General features: G+C 44.4%; 1 protein-coding gene across 1 annotated transcript in view; it reads right to left on the reverse strand.

The window, feature by feature from the left end:
* Positions 1–15,846, reverse strand: part of DNAH3 (dynein axonemal heavy chain 3) — a 694,204-nt gene that overhangs the window by 545,991 nt on the left and 132,367 nt on the right. The window contains exons 8-9 of the mRNA XM_085629109.1: positions 13,006–13,131; positions 6,792–6,984 (exon numbers count right to left, since the gene is read on the reverse strand). Coding sequence (XP_085485235.1) covers positions 6,792–6,984; positions 13,006–13,131 — 319 coding nt within the window. The remainder of the gene's footprint in view (positions 1–6,791; positions 6,985–13,005; positions 13,132–15,846) is intronic.

Consider the following 15,846-nt stretch of genomic DNA (forward strand, 5'->3'; position numbering starts at 1 on the left):
TTGCACTTTTCACATCACTATGTATTCTTGGTCCTGAGGAAGCGCCACGGATCCTTATGACCATCTAGGCGCTAAACATGTCGACCTAACCTTTTAGTTACCTTTGGGTTTTTTTAGTATGACAAGGGTACCGCAACAATAAAGATACCCCTTCTCTGGTATCCCTTAGCCATTTTTATCTTTCACATACACTTTCACCGTGCACATGTTAAGTACTATTATAACACGCAACAGCTACTCCGAAGAGTGTCCCGGCGCGGATCCAAGAGGAGTCACTGAACTATACCATCGTCATTTACGGGAACAGGTGAGATTTTAAAAGTTTCTTGAGTATTGTGTAATGGAAACAGAAGGGCATTCCACGCCTGGGCAGCCTTAACAGCCAGGGAACAGCCGCCCAGCTTGTGGCGGATGCAGCGGGGCACCCTAGCTAGGAGGAGAGCTGAAGAGCGCAGTTGTCTCAACGGGACATAAAAGGAGAACCGATTCTGTAAATAGGTGGGCCCACGACCATAGAGGGCTAAATGGGCCATGACCAGGGATTTAAATTTTACCTGATCCGCTACGGGAAGCCAGTGGAGTACGCGGAGATGTTCACACACGCTGCTCCTCTTAGCAATTCCCAGGAGCAGCCTAGCGGCCCCATTCTGAATATCCTGGAGTCTATTCATAGAGTATCCAGGAATGCCAATGTACAACGCATTAGCGTAGTCCAATTGAGAAAGGATCAAGGCACGGATAACCGTCTCTTTGGCAGCCCTAGGGAGGAGAGGTAAGAAACTCTTTAGTGCTTTAAGAAGGCCAAAGCAGCTGCCTAAGAGCTTTTTCACCTAAGCAGAAAAGGAGAGGTTATCCTCGAACCACACTCCAAGGTTTTTAGTGGATTTTCCATTAGAGGTTGGTAGAGGGAACCCAGGAGGCCAGATTGTGTCTCAGAAGCCTGGAGAGAAGTTACCGTAGAGTAGGATCTCTGACTTGTCTTCATTACATTTGAGTTGGGCCACCGCAAGCCACTCAAAAACCGAACACAAGCAGTGCTGAACAAAGGATACAGAGTCCTCATCCTTTTCCCAGGTAAAGAGAAGCTGGGTGTCATCGACATAGGCTATCACCTTAGCACCCAAGTCCTCGGCTATATAGACCAGAGGAGTAACGTAGATATTGAAAAGAGGGGGGCTAAGGGAAGACCCCTGTGGGACACCAGTCGTGACCGGCTGCGGAGTTGAAGCGGCCGGTGGCAGCCAAACCTGTTGAACCCGCCCTTCAAGGAAGGACCTCAGCCAGCCCCAGGCAGCGCCAGAGACACCAATCTCATTGAGTCGGGCGAGCAGCAGGGAGTGCGGGACCGTATCGAATGCTGCTGACAGGTCGAGCATTACCAATGCTGCTCTCCCACCGGCATCTAAACAGTCGCGAATGGCTTCGGAAATCTCCACCAGCGCTGCCTTGGTGCACATAGGACCCCCCCACACACCCACACTCATCTGATGGCTGTTCTCAAAAAGATCTCCACTAAGGTGACCCTTCGGGGGACCCGTAGGGTATTGCAGCGCCGGCTCGAACGAGGAGCAAACGCCCGATGATGAAGCATGACATCCTTTGGGGTGTGTAAGTGCAACATGAGACAAAACTTGCCCTCCCCCCTGCAGAGTGGGTTCTAGACCTAGGTTTACCGCTTGCTTATTCTTCTACTTCTTTTACTTCTCTTGCTGGTGAGGGGGTGAATTTTTTGCACCCCCACCGACGGAACAGTGGCCCTCTTTTTTAGTTTGAAAACTTACTTCGATGTCATCAGGGATGTCAAATTCCTATATCCCGACAGCCAGGACATATTTTTTGTCAGTCAGTCATATTAGACAATATTAGTCATCAAAGCAACTGTACAAGAGTTTAAAAGAGCACATGACCATACTTTCTAAATGGATGCAGGGAGGAGAAGATTCTCAGAAGAATTGAAAGTTTGCTGCATGCTTCAAAGCACTGATTCATATGGCTTGTTTTCTTGCTTGCTCATTCGGGCTTTCTTTATCTCTAGACATGTGAGGGCAAGAGATGTAAATTGTGCAGAGCCCATCTGAGATGTGCAGTTCATGTGAAAAGTTGTTTTTTTAGTTCTGGCGTAAAGACAGCCCTAAAGCCCAAGAAAGCGAAAGTCATAAATAAAATGATAATAAGCAATCGTCATAGAGAGAAGGACTTTGGCTAACCTTCCTTCAAAAATTGCTTTTTGGAAGCGCTCTTAAGGTTTTGGATCAGCTCACTGGACAATCTACATAGAGAGGTGTCAAGTGTCAGCCCCATTCCTCCATTGCTTGTTGGAAGTGTCATTCACATTTTGGAACTACCCACAGGACATCATTCAGTGCTGGAAATGTTAGTCAAAGGCGTCAATTGAGTGTTTCCACTTTTCTGTCGGAATCTGCCTGAAGTGCGAGGCAAAGTAGTCAATTTCTAGCACCGTAACATAATGTCACACACCAGCCCTCCTGAAAGTTGTTGTGTGCACTACAGGTGACAGCCAGTGTCTAGAGAAGCTGTTGGCTGAGATCAGAATAAACCTTCATCATTGTAAGGTGTAGGCTGTCTGTACCACTTTGCGTCTCTGTACAAAATATTGTGAACTTTTATTGTAATTCTAAATGCTGCCCATATTAGTCTGTGGAAGGCAACCACACATCTGATTTAACTTTGTACAGCAAATGCAGATTATTCTAACTAATATTAATATCCACGTTGCATTCAAACATCTTTGAAGCAGAATGTGAATATTTACATATGTTGGTGCATGATGGTAAAATGAAAACATCTTTTTTTAATTATTCAAAACAGCTTTCAATGATTTTACCCAATTACAAAATACACGCCTAGAAACTTCCAACTACATTAATAAAAGACAACTTGGCATCATTTTACTTAGTGTGTTCTAAAAAAAAAAAAGTCTGACTTCAAAGAGGGCCACTGCTGTTGTTGACCACAATTAAGACTACAGAGTGTTGGTTTTTCTTTTCTTTCCATCATGTATCCATTGTGTTTTGTTGGTCATTCTTTTCTTTCCATCATGTATCCATTGTGTTTTGTTGGTCATTCTTTTCTTTCCATCATGTATCCATTGGGTTTGATCTGGAGTGGATATGCTTGGCTTGTGCCCTTTTGTTGCCTTCCAAGTATCTGCAATGCGATCTTCCGGTACCAGAATCGACTGCTCTTTTTTGTGAGATGGCGCCACTGGGGGAGGTCAAGATGATGATGGAGGGTTCAGAGAATGCGAGAAGGAAGTGGCTGCAGAGAGGTTCAGGAGCTTTGGGTGGTCTTCACAACTTTGCTGTGCTCTCTCATACACATTCACCAAATCCATTCATCCTATCACTCTCATTTACCCCTACGATTATCAACATTTACTTGCCCACTCACATAGCCAACTAATTCATCAACTTGCCCATTCATACAACCCTACCAACACAGAAATATACACACACACAAACTCGCCTGTCCATCACCAAGCACTATCACTAAGAAAAAAGCGCATACTTATCGGATAGCCAAATGCTTATATTACTAGTAAATGTAAATGTTGTAGACTTGTAAAGCGCACAGCTACCCAACACCAGGGCGTCCCGGCGCTGTAGACTGCTGGGGAACCCGTCCTGGCTATCCCTGTGAGATGGTCCCTTTCTGGGTATCTCCAAGGTGAAACCAGGCATCCCCGGCGTCTGTGGGGGGCCGTTGTAGAGATGAGGCAAGCTTAATGCCCAGAGTTGCCGAGTGTGTTCCTGGTTAGAGTAGGTACCGAGGCGAGAATTATCGAGTCCATTTTGACCCTGGTCCACAACCCTGCCGCGTCGGGGATTGAACCCTGGTCCCTGGCCGATTCTCTGCTTACGGGTCTGCCGCCTCTAACTAGTGAGCCACACCTCTCCACATTCTATTTTTGTGCAGAAATCATAGTAAGACTCCCTGGCTTTGTGAAACGTCTGCCCCCCCATCTACTTTCTGTAACATTAACATCTCAAAATGGTTTAATAATCCTTTCTGTTGGATACAAAACGCATCCTCGAAGAAAGGAAGGGGAAATATGCCTAGAAGAAATGACAAAATCTACTTCAATACAGAAATTAGATTTTTTAAATAAAATTCTAAAAACGAATTCGTTTTGTTTTTTAATAATAAAAATGCATTTGTTTAACAAATTAGGTTAATTTAGTGTGTTCCCTATGAAGAACATGCTCTATTCGGGAGACAGCGTTTACAACGCTGTCAGTACCCCGCGCATTGATAACAACGCGGACGTTACATCGTCCGTGTTGTTACCACGCATGGCATTACATCGCAAGGCGTTTCAACGACTTGCGCTAGATGGCGTGCAACACCAGGGAATGGGTTGGATTTTAAGTCCAACACATTCCCTTCTGTTGCGCTAACTGGAGTAGGAATAGTAATTTATACTATTCCTAAGTCCAGCGCGCCATCTAGTGCAAGTCATAGAAACGACTTGCGATGTAATGCCATGCGTGGGAACAACGCGGACAATGTAACGTCCGCCTTTTAACCTACCGCGTGGTATTTGCCCGCGGTGTAACATCATATATTCGCTTTCTTCATTTGTAAATTGAACGATATACATGCATATCTGTAGAAGAAACGTAGATTTTCAAATAAGTCGGCTGCAGATAACATTTCGTATTATTCTACATAAGGCGCTTTCTATGCCACCAGGTTGTGCTTGAGTTACATCATTTTTTTTAAGTCTACCTTTTGATGAGTATGGGTAGTTGAAAACTCTCACAATCACTTATACTCCACACAGGTGCAAATTAACCAGAGCTCTCAAGTATCCAAGATCCAGGAGTTCTCTTTCCCTTCTGGGACTGGTAGTAATGATCTTCTAATGTGAGAAACAGGACTACAAATCCCAGAATCCAAAAAAAACCAGGACTCAATGAGCTTCTCACACATGAAACTGAGCAGCTTGAGAGCCCTGTTGAAAAGTAACCTGTACCTCACATAGGTTGTGATTTTGGTCAGCAGAATATTAAATTAAAATTAAACTTTTTAAAAAAAAGACATAATATGTCTATCGGTTTATCACATGTTATACAAGCAATGCCAAATACCACAAGTTTGGCTTTTCATCTCTGAAAGCGCAGCTTGTATGTTTGGAAAGTCTGTCTGTGGCTTTGTGAAAGGCTGAATATGAGAATGACTCACTGTGTGGGGGAATGTCCAGCTTCTTGGCCTCGGCCATCCGTCCAGTCACTCATCATCTTCCCCATTCATCCATGCACTCCTCACTCATTCATCACTCTTTCAACCAATTATGCACACAGCCACATATTCATCCATCCAACCAGGTATCTCCTCACCTATTCAACCCTCCATGCACTCATTCGCCCAAACATTCATTCACTCATCCACTTTTCCATTAACTCAATTAAGCACTTACTCATCCGTGTATACATACATGTGCTAGTTCATCCTTCCATTCACCCACCCATTGAATCATTCCCACATTCGCCCTTTTACAAATCTACAAACCCACACATACAAAATCGACAGCTACTGCACTTTCATTTTAAAAAAAACACAGTCCTATTGGTTTGCCAATGCTTATTTGTGTTCACGTGACTGACTAGCAATTTATAAATGTAATGTGGACTTGTAAGGGGACCAATTACAGCTGTATTACAAGGGGCGAAGGGGACACAGTTTGCATTATTGTTAGTCTGACAGGTGATTACATGAGTGAAGGTGAGGTTTGTATCTAGGAGACAGTGATCAATGCACCGCCCCCATCAGTGTCGACCTGCAAAGAGCAGCTAACGGGGTTCAGTGGCAAACACATTTTCTTATTCCTTTGTGTTTAGAGGCGGTGGGCGAGGATAAGGCACTATATTAACTATTCTGCAGCTAAAGGGGTTCAGTAGCAAGCACATATTCTTATTCCTTAGTGCATAGAGGCAGTGGGCGAGGATAAGGCGGTATATTAACTATTCAGCAGCTAACGGGGTTCAGTGGCAAGCACATATTCTAATTCCTTTGTGCATAGAGGCAGTGGGGCAGGATAAGGAGCTATATTAACTTTTCTGCAGTTAACAGGGTTCAGTGGCAAGCACATATTCTTATTCCTTTGTGCATAGAGGCAGTGGGCGAGGATAAGGCGCTATATTAACTATTCAGCAGCTAACGGGGTTCAGTGGAAAACACATATTCTAATTCCTTTGTGCATAGAGGCAGTGGGGGAGGATAAGGCGCTATATTAACTTTTCTGCAGTTAACAGGGTTCCGTGGCAAACACATATTCTTATTCCTTTGTGCATAGAGGCAGTGGGGGAGGATAAGGCGCTATATTAACTAGATATTATTTCTGCAGCTAACGGAGTTAAGTGACAAACACATATTCTTATTCCTTTGTGCATAGAGGCAGTGGGGGAGGATAAGGCGCTATATTAACTAGATATTATTTCTGCAGCTAACGGAGTTCAGTGACAAACACATATTCTTATTCCTTTGTGCATAGAGGCAGTGGGGGAGGATAAGGCGCTATATTAACTAGATATTGTTTCTATTTGTATAACTTCGGTGCGAATAAGAACCTTTCAGGTATTTAAGCATGCCACTATTTAAAGGAATAGAAAAGGAAGGTGTTTTTCTAATCACCGTGTCCACCATATGCTGCAAGCGCTGTTTTAGGAATAAATAAATCTTACTTTTTATAGGAGCCAAAATATTCCCAATACATAACATAAAAGTACATATACAGAGAGTAAATGCGGGCTTGCCTCCCAGTACTGTACCTTATGAATAGCAAAGAATGAAAGGATGTCCTGCAGCGAGTTTGTGACCATTCCACGTAGCTGTAGAGACATGAATGATGCAACGCACGCAAAAAACTCTTGAATTTGCTGAAAAGAGTCATTATTTTGTGGTACAAAATGAATCCAGTTTTCCTTATTCGCGATAAAGAGCGATGCACACATTGGAATCCATCTGAAAAGCAAAACAAGGAAAGAAAGGTCTATATATTTCCCAGTTATTTATACCTGTAGACAATATTGCGACAGACACTCCTGTGCCTAGCTGCCATGATGCTACAGTAAAGATATTTAAATAGCTAAAAGCTAAATTAACTTAATAAATATTAGCTATTTGGTCCAAAGCAGATACTTACATATCAAAAGTTGTGTATTTCAGCACGAGGTGAACACTCAATAAATGATTAATAGGATTTTAAAGGAGTGATCACAGACAATGTTTAATTTGTGCTAAATAATTCTTCAGAAGATGTCTTCATGGTGAGCCTGGTGGTTTAAGTCTTTCTTTCATTTCACAGATTGACTTGAGTCCTGCTGTTCAGCACATCAAACATTAACCTACTCATAACAGAAGCCTGGGTTTCACATTTTACAAGGACTCTCTAACGTGTCTTTGCAAGGAAAGATGGGTGGTCGAAGAGGGGATATCGAGGTATAAGAATATCGAGGACAAAATATCGAAAGGTAACTACGCATAGATTTTCTACAGCTACATCGACTTGACTATGTATATTGTCAAGGTATGCATGATGTGCAGTTAGGAATAGTAAATTTATACATCTCTATATACACTTACTTTTCAATATTCTGTTTTTTTAAACTTTGTCCACGATATTCTTGTACCGGGATATTCTTATCCGCGATATTCAGTTGTTTAATCGGTGGTGGGGATGGCTGAGTTGATGTTGTGAAGTAGGAGAGCAAGGAAGGTAACTAGTATTGCATTCTGTCCTGGAAACACTTTGAGGTTACGAAAGCAGATGCAGAGCCAGGATCCAAGCCTAAAGGGTGCATTGAATTTCCTAACCACAAGAAATTCCACAGCTTAGAAGAGATGTCCGTTCAGTGTGGTCTACAAAGGCCCACATCGCTAGTGCATAGGTTTCGAAATAGGCGGGCAGGAAGTCATGGACTAAATCTACGAAATCATATTTTGGAATATTCCCTCCTCTAATGAAAAGCAAACTAAGGAAAAGTCATCAGACTCTTTTACCTGGTGGGATCTACGGTAAGGAGGGCGTGTGTTGAAGTTTGCAATGAACAATAGTAATTTTTGCATTGGCCAGGTTGGGACTGGAGAGCTTTGCGATGCGCGCCACGGTATTTAGGTGGATTAGATGGAGTGCGAGTAGCATGTGTAACTGATCTCAGAATTCTTGGGGTCCTCAACAAGATCCCCATTAATGGGTAGGGTAATTCCAGCCTTTGCAAATACCCATGCTGGCTTCCACTATATCCATGGGAGCTGGATAAATGGGCAATTTCAAGTTGGACCGCCAGGGTCCATTTAGGAATGGAAAATAACCAGGGAAATCAATTCTAAACACTTCTCATTCCCTGGGTTATTCCTCATTCTAACAAAATACACTCCCACCCCCTTCAGATTTTGGTTTCTTTGAGCAGCCGGAATCTTCAGGAGAAACTGAAGGTGCCCACCATTTTCCAGGATTACTCGTAATGCATACCTATCGCCTAGCACTACAGGGACTGAACAAAGTGAAAAGCATTTCTCTCTTAAGTACCTGTGAAGTGATAAGATGTGAGCCTTTGTTTCCCCTCCATTGCACCTAGGTGTGAGGCTCCCAATAGCTTCCAGCCAGGATACTGCAACAAAAAGATACCTAATGGCCCCTTAACTCTGATAAGCCCCCTCCCCGCCTGTACCTTGCTGCTCGGAACGAATGCAGACAATGTGCAGGCGCTGCTGAAAGTGTCCCGGTGTCAGAACATTACACCAGGACGAATTCAGCATATTTCTGTGGGGCCCAAACTTTTGGCAGGGTAGAGGGCGTCCACCCTGTAAAAAGAGTGATAGACGCCGTCTGCCAAGTAGTGGCCGACTTCTTGGCAAAGTGGCGGGCAGAGGAGGAAGGGGGGACCGGGACAAACAGGAAAAAATAAAATAACTTACCTGTTCAATGCTCTGACGCGCCTCTCTGGCTCCGTCACCATGCACTGCAGGCACAGGCTCCCAGAATCCTCTGGGCCAATCCCGACGCTGCATGAAAGCAGCATCAGGATTGGCCTGAGCGCTGATGATCTGCACTATCCAAGGAGACTGGGAGACTGCGCCTGCGGGTCTCCCCAGCCCCAGCAATGCAGCGCGGCTGGAGAGAGCTTCAGTGCGCATGAGAGTTTGGCCAGCCCGAGACGGCCGGCCAGAGCGACATGCGCACTGACAACCAGTGCACCTACAACTCCCCCTCTGCCTGCCATCGCCGTGGCCCCACCCCCTAGGCGATGCTACGGAGAAAAATATAACGCCAATAAACACCGGTTTATTATCGTTTCATTTTTGTTCTTTTGGCTACTGGCAGGGGGGCAACGCTCCGCCGCCATAGTGGAGGAGCCGCCACTGCGTCTACCCGCGTGTACCCTCGGCTCGTACCCTGCCTATCAGAGATTATGAGTGGCGCGTGGTGATGCCTACGTGTTTGGGTGGTTTTGATACTGTAATCATAACTCTGGAAAAATGTTGGTGTTGAAAATGACGTTAACACTGGCATGTGTGTGCAATGTGCATGAGGCAGCCAGTGAGTGGTTGTGTACAAATTCTAGTCTGCTTAGGAGAAAGGGGGGAACCCGCTTTGGAGAAGGGGACAGAGCCTTCCTCATTATGGCACTCACTGATATTTAAAGCTGCAGATCTCATAAGCTGCAAAAGGTCTTACTTAGCAGCTGAATGACGAGTGCCTCCTGCGCGTCTTACATACCCACAACTCCACTATCAAATTATTTATTTCATTCAGCTCAATTACCAATTATTGAATGCGGAGAAACATGATTTAGAATTGAAACTTTGTTCCAGTTTTGAAAAATGTCTCCGGGAAAATCCCTTATTTTCCCATACTAATGCACTCCAATTTGACATGTTTCATAGCTCTCAAGTGCCCCTCGTTTTAGGCCCCGACTAGGAGCTGAGGGTTACAGTCTCAAAGAAGTTTGCTGTTTTCCCCTGAATTCTGCAGGTCAAACCTGCTCATCGCAGTCAAATCATCGAAAAAAGGCACTTTTTTCATGTTATACCTCATTTCCGAACCGGAGGTATTCATACCTCCGTCATACACCTGATCACGGGGTAATGATTGTTTCCTGAAGAGCTTCCCACAAGCGCCCTGAAGTCAGCGAGCCTCTCTTCCTTCTCTCCAAAAGGAAGAAATGGAGCGCATGCCTTTACCTCTGAACGCCGCACTGAGAAACGAAATGTCGGCAGGTAACTGCAATTAGATCCGCAAACCGAGGCCCAGGGCTCTGTAACAGGAACAGGATCACATTATTCAAGTAGAGAAGATGGGGTTTTGACTGACGCTTCTTGATCCCGAAATCTAATAGACATCTGCAGCCTTTGGGAGTGAGAGACTAAAAGAGGGGGTATTCGGATAAACAGGGGTACTACGGTGGGACACCGGGGGGCTTTAACCTGATAACTCAAAAATACACTCATGGACCCAGCCTTCTACCCTTGCTTCCTTCCATCTGTTCCTGGAAGACTCCGAAGAACTGAAATTAAACTTGAAGGATTTATAAAGACTGCTCCCCCTTACAGGCTTTCTTGTGCTTTGGAAATATTTTGAAGGTTGAAAGTTCAATATCTCAAAGAGTTAGGATCACTTTCTGCAGCTCCTGTTCCTTCTTAGGCCAATCAACAACCTCCTATTTGCTGCTGAGGTACCTAAAAAGGGATGGGAGCAGGAACTCTCCTGCCCAGCCACAACATATCCCGCCTTAGAGCAGGAACGAAAATGCAAGATGAGGGAAGGGAACGCCCTTTGGTTTGCCCTCCAGTCTGCTAGGATCACAAACTCACTTGCCACTCAACTCCATCAAAAGTTGAGCCACTTTGCGGCTTGTAATCTGTCTTGTTACCTGGCTCAGACAGCAAAGGCACAACGGTGTGGAAAAGGGGTGACTGCACCCCAGGAAGCCGGCCTTGTTAATCTCCTTCCCCTGCCTGAGCACAGGCAATAGAGTCTAAACATGCGCATATGAAGCTATGCCTGGGCACTGAAGGATGTAGCTCGTTATTTGCAGCTGTACCTGGGTATATGGGGCTATATCTTGTCACTTGATGCTGTGGTGACACTTGACTTTATGCTTGGGTATTTAAGGATGTATTCAGACAATTCAGCCTGTGCTTGGGAAAATGACACCCAGATGCTCTGATTGGTCATTAGATCATTGACTTTGCATGGGCACTGGGCACGTAACTTTGTTTTTAGGCACGTGAGGCTGGGCAGGCTGTATAATGGTTGTTGTGTGAGCGCCTGAGGTGGTGGCCATACATTTGTGCCCATGCTTTGGGATACGAAGCGGTGTCTTTGTGTTTGAAGCCATGTCCAGGCATTTGTGGCTGCACCTGGGTATTTGATGGATGTCTCTTGGCATATGAGGCTCCTGTTTCGCAATCAAGGCTATTATCGGGCGTATGAGGTTGTATTTTGGCATACGATAACTGTCCCTGGGTAGATTAAGTCTGCTCTACTGGGATACCATGAATGCACTCCTGGCATATGGTAGCGTCACCCTACTTTGTTTATAAGTCATAAGTCATGAGATTTCATTAAGCGCACATATCACCCGGAAGGGTCTCAAAGCGCTAGCGAAACCCAGAGAGGGTAAAAATAAACGACCGACAGGAGGAGGAGAGCAGTCAAAAGAGCCAGGTTTTAAGCCTCTTTCAAAACTGTTTGTGATCAATGACCGTACGAAGCTGCAAAGAAAGTTCATTCCAAAAGGCAGGAGCTAGATGAGAAAAGGATCTACCGCCGTTCCTGGCGGTGCGAACCCTGAGTGGAGTAGGAAGATGTTTAGTTCCTGACATAAGAGTCCTATTAGGTAAGTACCAGTTGAGTTGTTTGTCAAGGTAGCTCGGCCCGTTTCCATACATGGTCCTATGTACCAGACAGATGAGTATAATACCTGAGACAGATGTTTATTAACTTGTTATATCATTAATCCGGCTATTTAATATCACTGTAGTCGGTTTCAGGGATGCGGTTTCCTGGCATGCCTTTGGGATCAGAGCTTCTGCACCAGCACGCAAGCCTTCTGGGTGCTTCGATCTGTTAACCAAAAAACCGAACTCTGAAACATCTCCAATCCGCCTTATCATCATATTACCAGTTCTCCTATCACACGTCAGCACAGTTCATTATAAAGGCAGCGGGGAGCCAATCGCCTAAGGTCACAGGACAGATTGTTGATGCACAGATATGCACAACAAGGCCACACAATGCGCAGCTCCCACTTTAAAAGAGAATGTGTGCACCATAGAACACGGACGAACCTCGCATGTTCTCCCGAAACATATTTAAGAAAGAGTTGTTACCTTTTCTCGTTCACTCATGTAGCGACCTGCGCCCACGCTTGGGAAGGGACAGAGGCCTGCTGTTGCCAGAGGGCTGCCGGCCCTCCACCCACGTGGATGGAGGGGGCACATTTCACCAGGACGGCCTGAAAGGGGCCATCTTCGGATATGCTGAGTTTGCCCTTTCTACGCCTGCCACAGGGACGCTTGCAGATGCAGTGTAAGAGCTGTGCTTTTAGGGCAGAAACAAGACAGATGCTCATCGCCTGCAAAGGTGGACATGTTGCTCCCAAAGTATGTTGCAGGTTTGCAGAAAAAAGGGTGCAATACTCTCACTCAATCCTTCAACAGAACTACAGGTCAGCCATTCTGTTAAAGGCCCTCTAACACATCAGGTGAAATGGCAAGACAAATTATGTAAACAAAGACAACATTATGTTGCCAGAATGTATGCAAAAAACATTTTAACAACATAACGAAAACAGTATATTAAGTAACTATTACCCTATTATCAGAGCTGTGTCGAGATCAATTGTGAAAATATCACTTTGGTATGATAAAAGACCCCCATATATCACCAAAATCTTCATGGTCAACATTTTAGAGTAAAAGTTCTCATTCTTAAAAATGTCATAACATAATAAAAATAATATCTTAAAATGCACTAACTTGTTCTGCAGAATGTCATGGGCTTCCATACAATGTCTTTTAACTAATTCTTCGTATTCTCTTGGAAGGAGGGGCAGATTGCCCGAGAGCATATCTTTCGTTCGAACAAACCTGAGGTCACCAAACCTAGAAAGAGGAACATGATTAAAGAAAATCTGCTTTCCTCAACCAAGTCACAAAACACACTTATGAATACCTGGTATTACGGTTTTGTTGGACTGTGTATCTTCAAGGCTACTAGCTGATGAGTAACTGCTGTGTGTAGGACCTTACGATTTGTCAACAGCACCTTAAATTTAATTTGGCATGTTATCCATAACCAGTGTAGTGAGATTTGGGCCTTATGTTCATTGTCCGACCCCATTCGGGTGGTCATAGAGCAGATACAGGCTACTGGGCCCCAAACATGGTGGATGAGGTCGTTCGCCACTGGTGTCCCGGGTTCCGCACTACATTGGCTATGAAAACTGGGCCAAGGGCACCCTTTCTGCATTTGAACTTCAGGATAGTGAGGGGGCAAAGAGACAAAGGACTCTCAGGGAGATAGTGTGGTATGCGGGGGAGTGGTGGGTTAAGAGCTCAGAACTCAACAGTAACCCAACAGACACAATAATGTGTTGTCCCGGCCAGTGCTTATATTTTAGTTAAAGAAGGTCCTTTAGGCATGCAGCAAAACAAAATAGTACACAGGGCAACTAGAGTTCTCAGTTACAGTGTTAAAATCCCACTTGGGATCTTGAGTGAGGAGTGACATAACCTCCACCATCTATCCGGAGCGTCCTCGTGTCTGCAACCTGAGGTGTACAGCATTGGTCCAGGCAAGGGAGTAGCCAGAATAAACAGACATCCCCCACTTTGAACCATGTCCTGAACAGTTCGGACAGAAGGAGTGAGGTAAATGAGTCCAGCACTCATTCAGGAAATTGCTCTCCTGACAGTATTCTGAAATTCTGAAAAACTGTCAGTCTGTTGTTCTTCCTTTGGTCCATACTTCTTTCTGTCTTAATCCATCTTATTTTCCTTCCTTTTTTCCATCCATCTATCCATCCAACTACGCATCATCCCAGCCATTCATCATTCCCTCTGCACCCTTCCACTCATCTCTTCACTTTTGCTGAATATTCAAATTTAAGACGCTTCTTAAAACTAGGCTCTTCTATAATCAGTCGTCTTTCTAAGCTGGTTTTGTTTTTATGTTCTGCTCTCTTAGGTCTGTTTCTACTTCTCATTAAAGGAGCCAGTCAGTTTAGAGAAAAATGATTCTCATTGCCTAGTCCTGCATCTCTAATAATCACCAACAATGGGCATTCTCGAATGCTTGTGGTTGGTGTTTGAGCTTTATAAGTCTTTCAATTAATAAATCAAATTCTACTGACAAACTCAACTGATAAAGAGTGTTAAATCCATTAACTAGGCCTTCTCCAACTTTACTCTGTAAATTCAGAACACAATACCAACAAAAATCCATAATGGACTTGACTATCCTTCAACAAGGTTCAGATGAGCCTCTTATTCCAATTCTAATTAATGACTAATTGATGATCTTCAACCTCATCCCTACCACTCTCCTATTTACCAGCTCACTCTGGACCTTTAAAGTTCTTAGCAACACTGTTATCTATTTCTGGCTGCATTCAAAGTCATGCAGTTAGGTCCATGCTGTGGAAATTTCTATTATGATATAGAAACAGACCTAAGTTTTTTATCTAATACGCAACAAAGATTAGGCATTTTCAGGACAGGCTTCAGGGAGACTGTAAATGCACATGACCAGGACAAAATGGAAGGGAATCATTAATGGTCCAACATTCTACAAGGCCCCCTGTTCTGGCTCTCTGTCTAAGTCACATTTAGTGGCATCTACTCTGAGTATATCCAATCCCATATATCATCCGGACAGCATTTGAAACTCCCCATGAAAAACAAAACTCATAATTCCAATGGTCCATCAGAACTGATGGGCAACTGTTAATGAGAGCCAAAAAGGGATGTGCTCAGCAGCGATCTTTTGCTCAGTTTGTACAGTTAGCATCAAAGAAAACTACATGTCTACATATCCACCACCACCACAGATGGCTCCAGGAGAAGGACACTTGCGTCCATTGCATGCATTACCCACCTGACTGCGCAACGGTGTGGCCTCTTCAGTATACATGCAGCATAAATAGAAGAGGGTAAAAATAAAAATACACTTAATACAATTCATGCATTCAATGTATAATACTGACCTCCTAAAAAGGACCACCATTTAGATAATATTTGCAGAGACCAGAGAAAAATGCAGACGCAGGTTGGTAATAACAGGCGCAAGTCAGTTGCGTAATGAAACTTGAAATCGCCCCCCCTTCAAGGTATATGGAGGACCCCCCCCCCCCCGATCCATTCTGAAGCTCTTAGGCTAGGGGCCCGCCGCCCACGCATAGTGCCGAAGAAGGCCTCCTGGCGCTCAGGGCCCCGGAACCGTGGGGGCTAATGTTACACCACTGTCGCAATTAAGAAGAAACACAGTAAAGTCAACAAGACTGGCAGCTGAGATTTCAGTATGAGCCGCATAGCTTCCTGTTATGCCGTAGCAGGCCGTTAGGGGGTAGAGGATTCATAGTAGCTCCTATGCCTCATTTTTTTTTATAGCCCCTGCCGCAATATTTATAGATTTTAAAGCTAAGCTGTCCTATTTATTAATTACAAGATGGCGTACACATATAATAGCACTAGTCAGTGCCAGATGCTGGATCTCAGGATTTTTCTCTTACTGTGCAGGACATTGTTTTTAAATTTTGAACAGGTCCTTATTGTATGAATCGCCCCACTTCAGTTTGTTGACCCTGTATCTGTGAAACG

The sequence above is a fragment of the Triturus cristatus genome, chromosome 10 (assembly GCF_964204655.1).
Source record: "Triturus cristatus chromosome 10, aTriCri1.1, whole genome shotgun sequence".
NCBI lineage: Eukaryota > Metazoa > Chordata > Amphibia > Caudata > Salamandridae > Triturus > Triturus cristatus.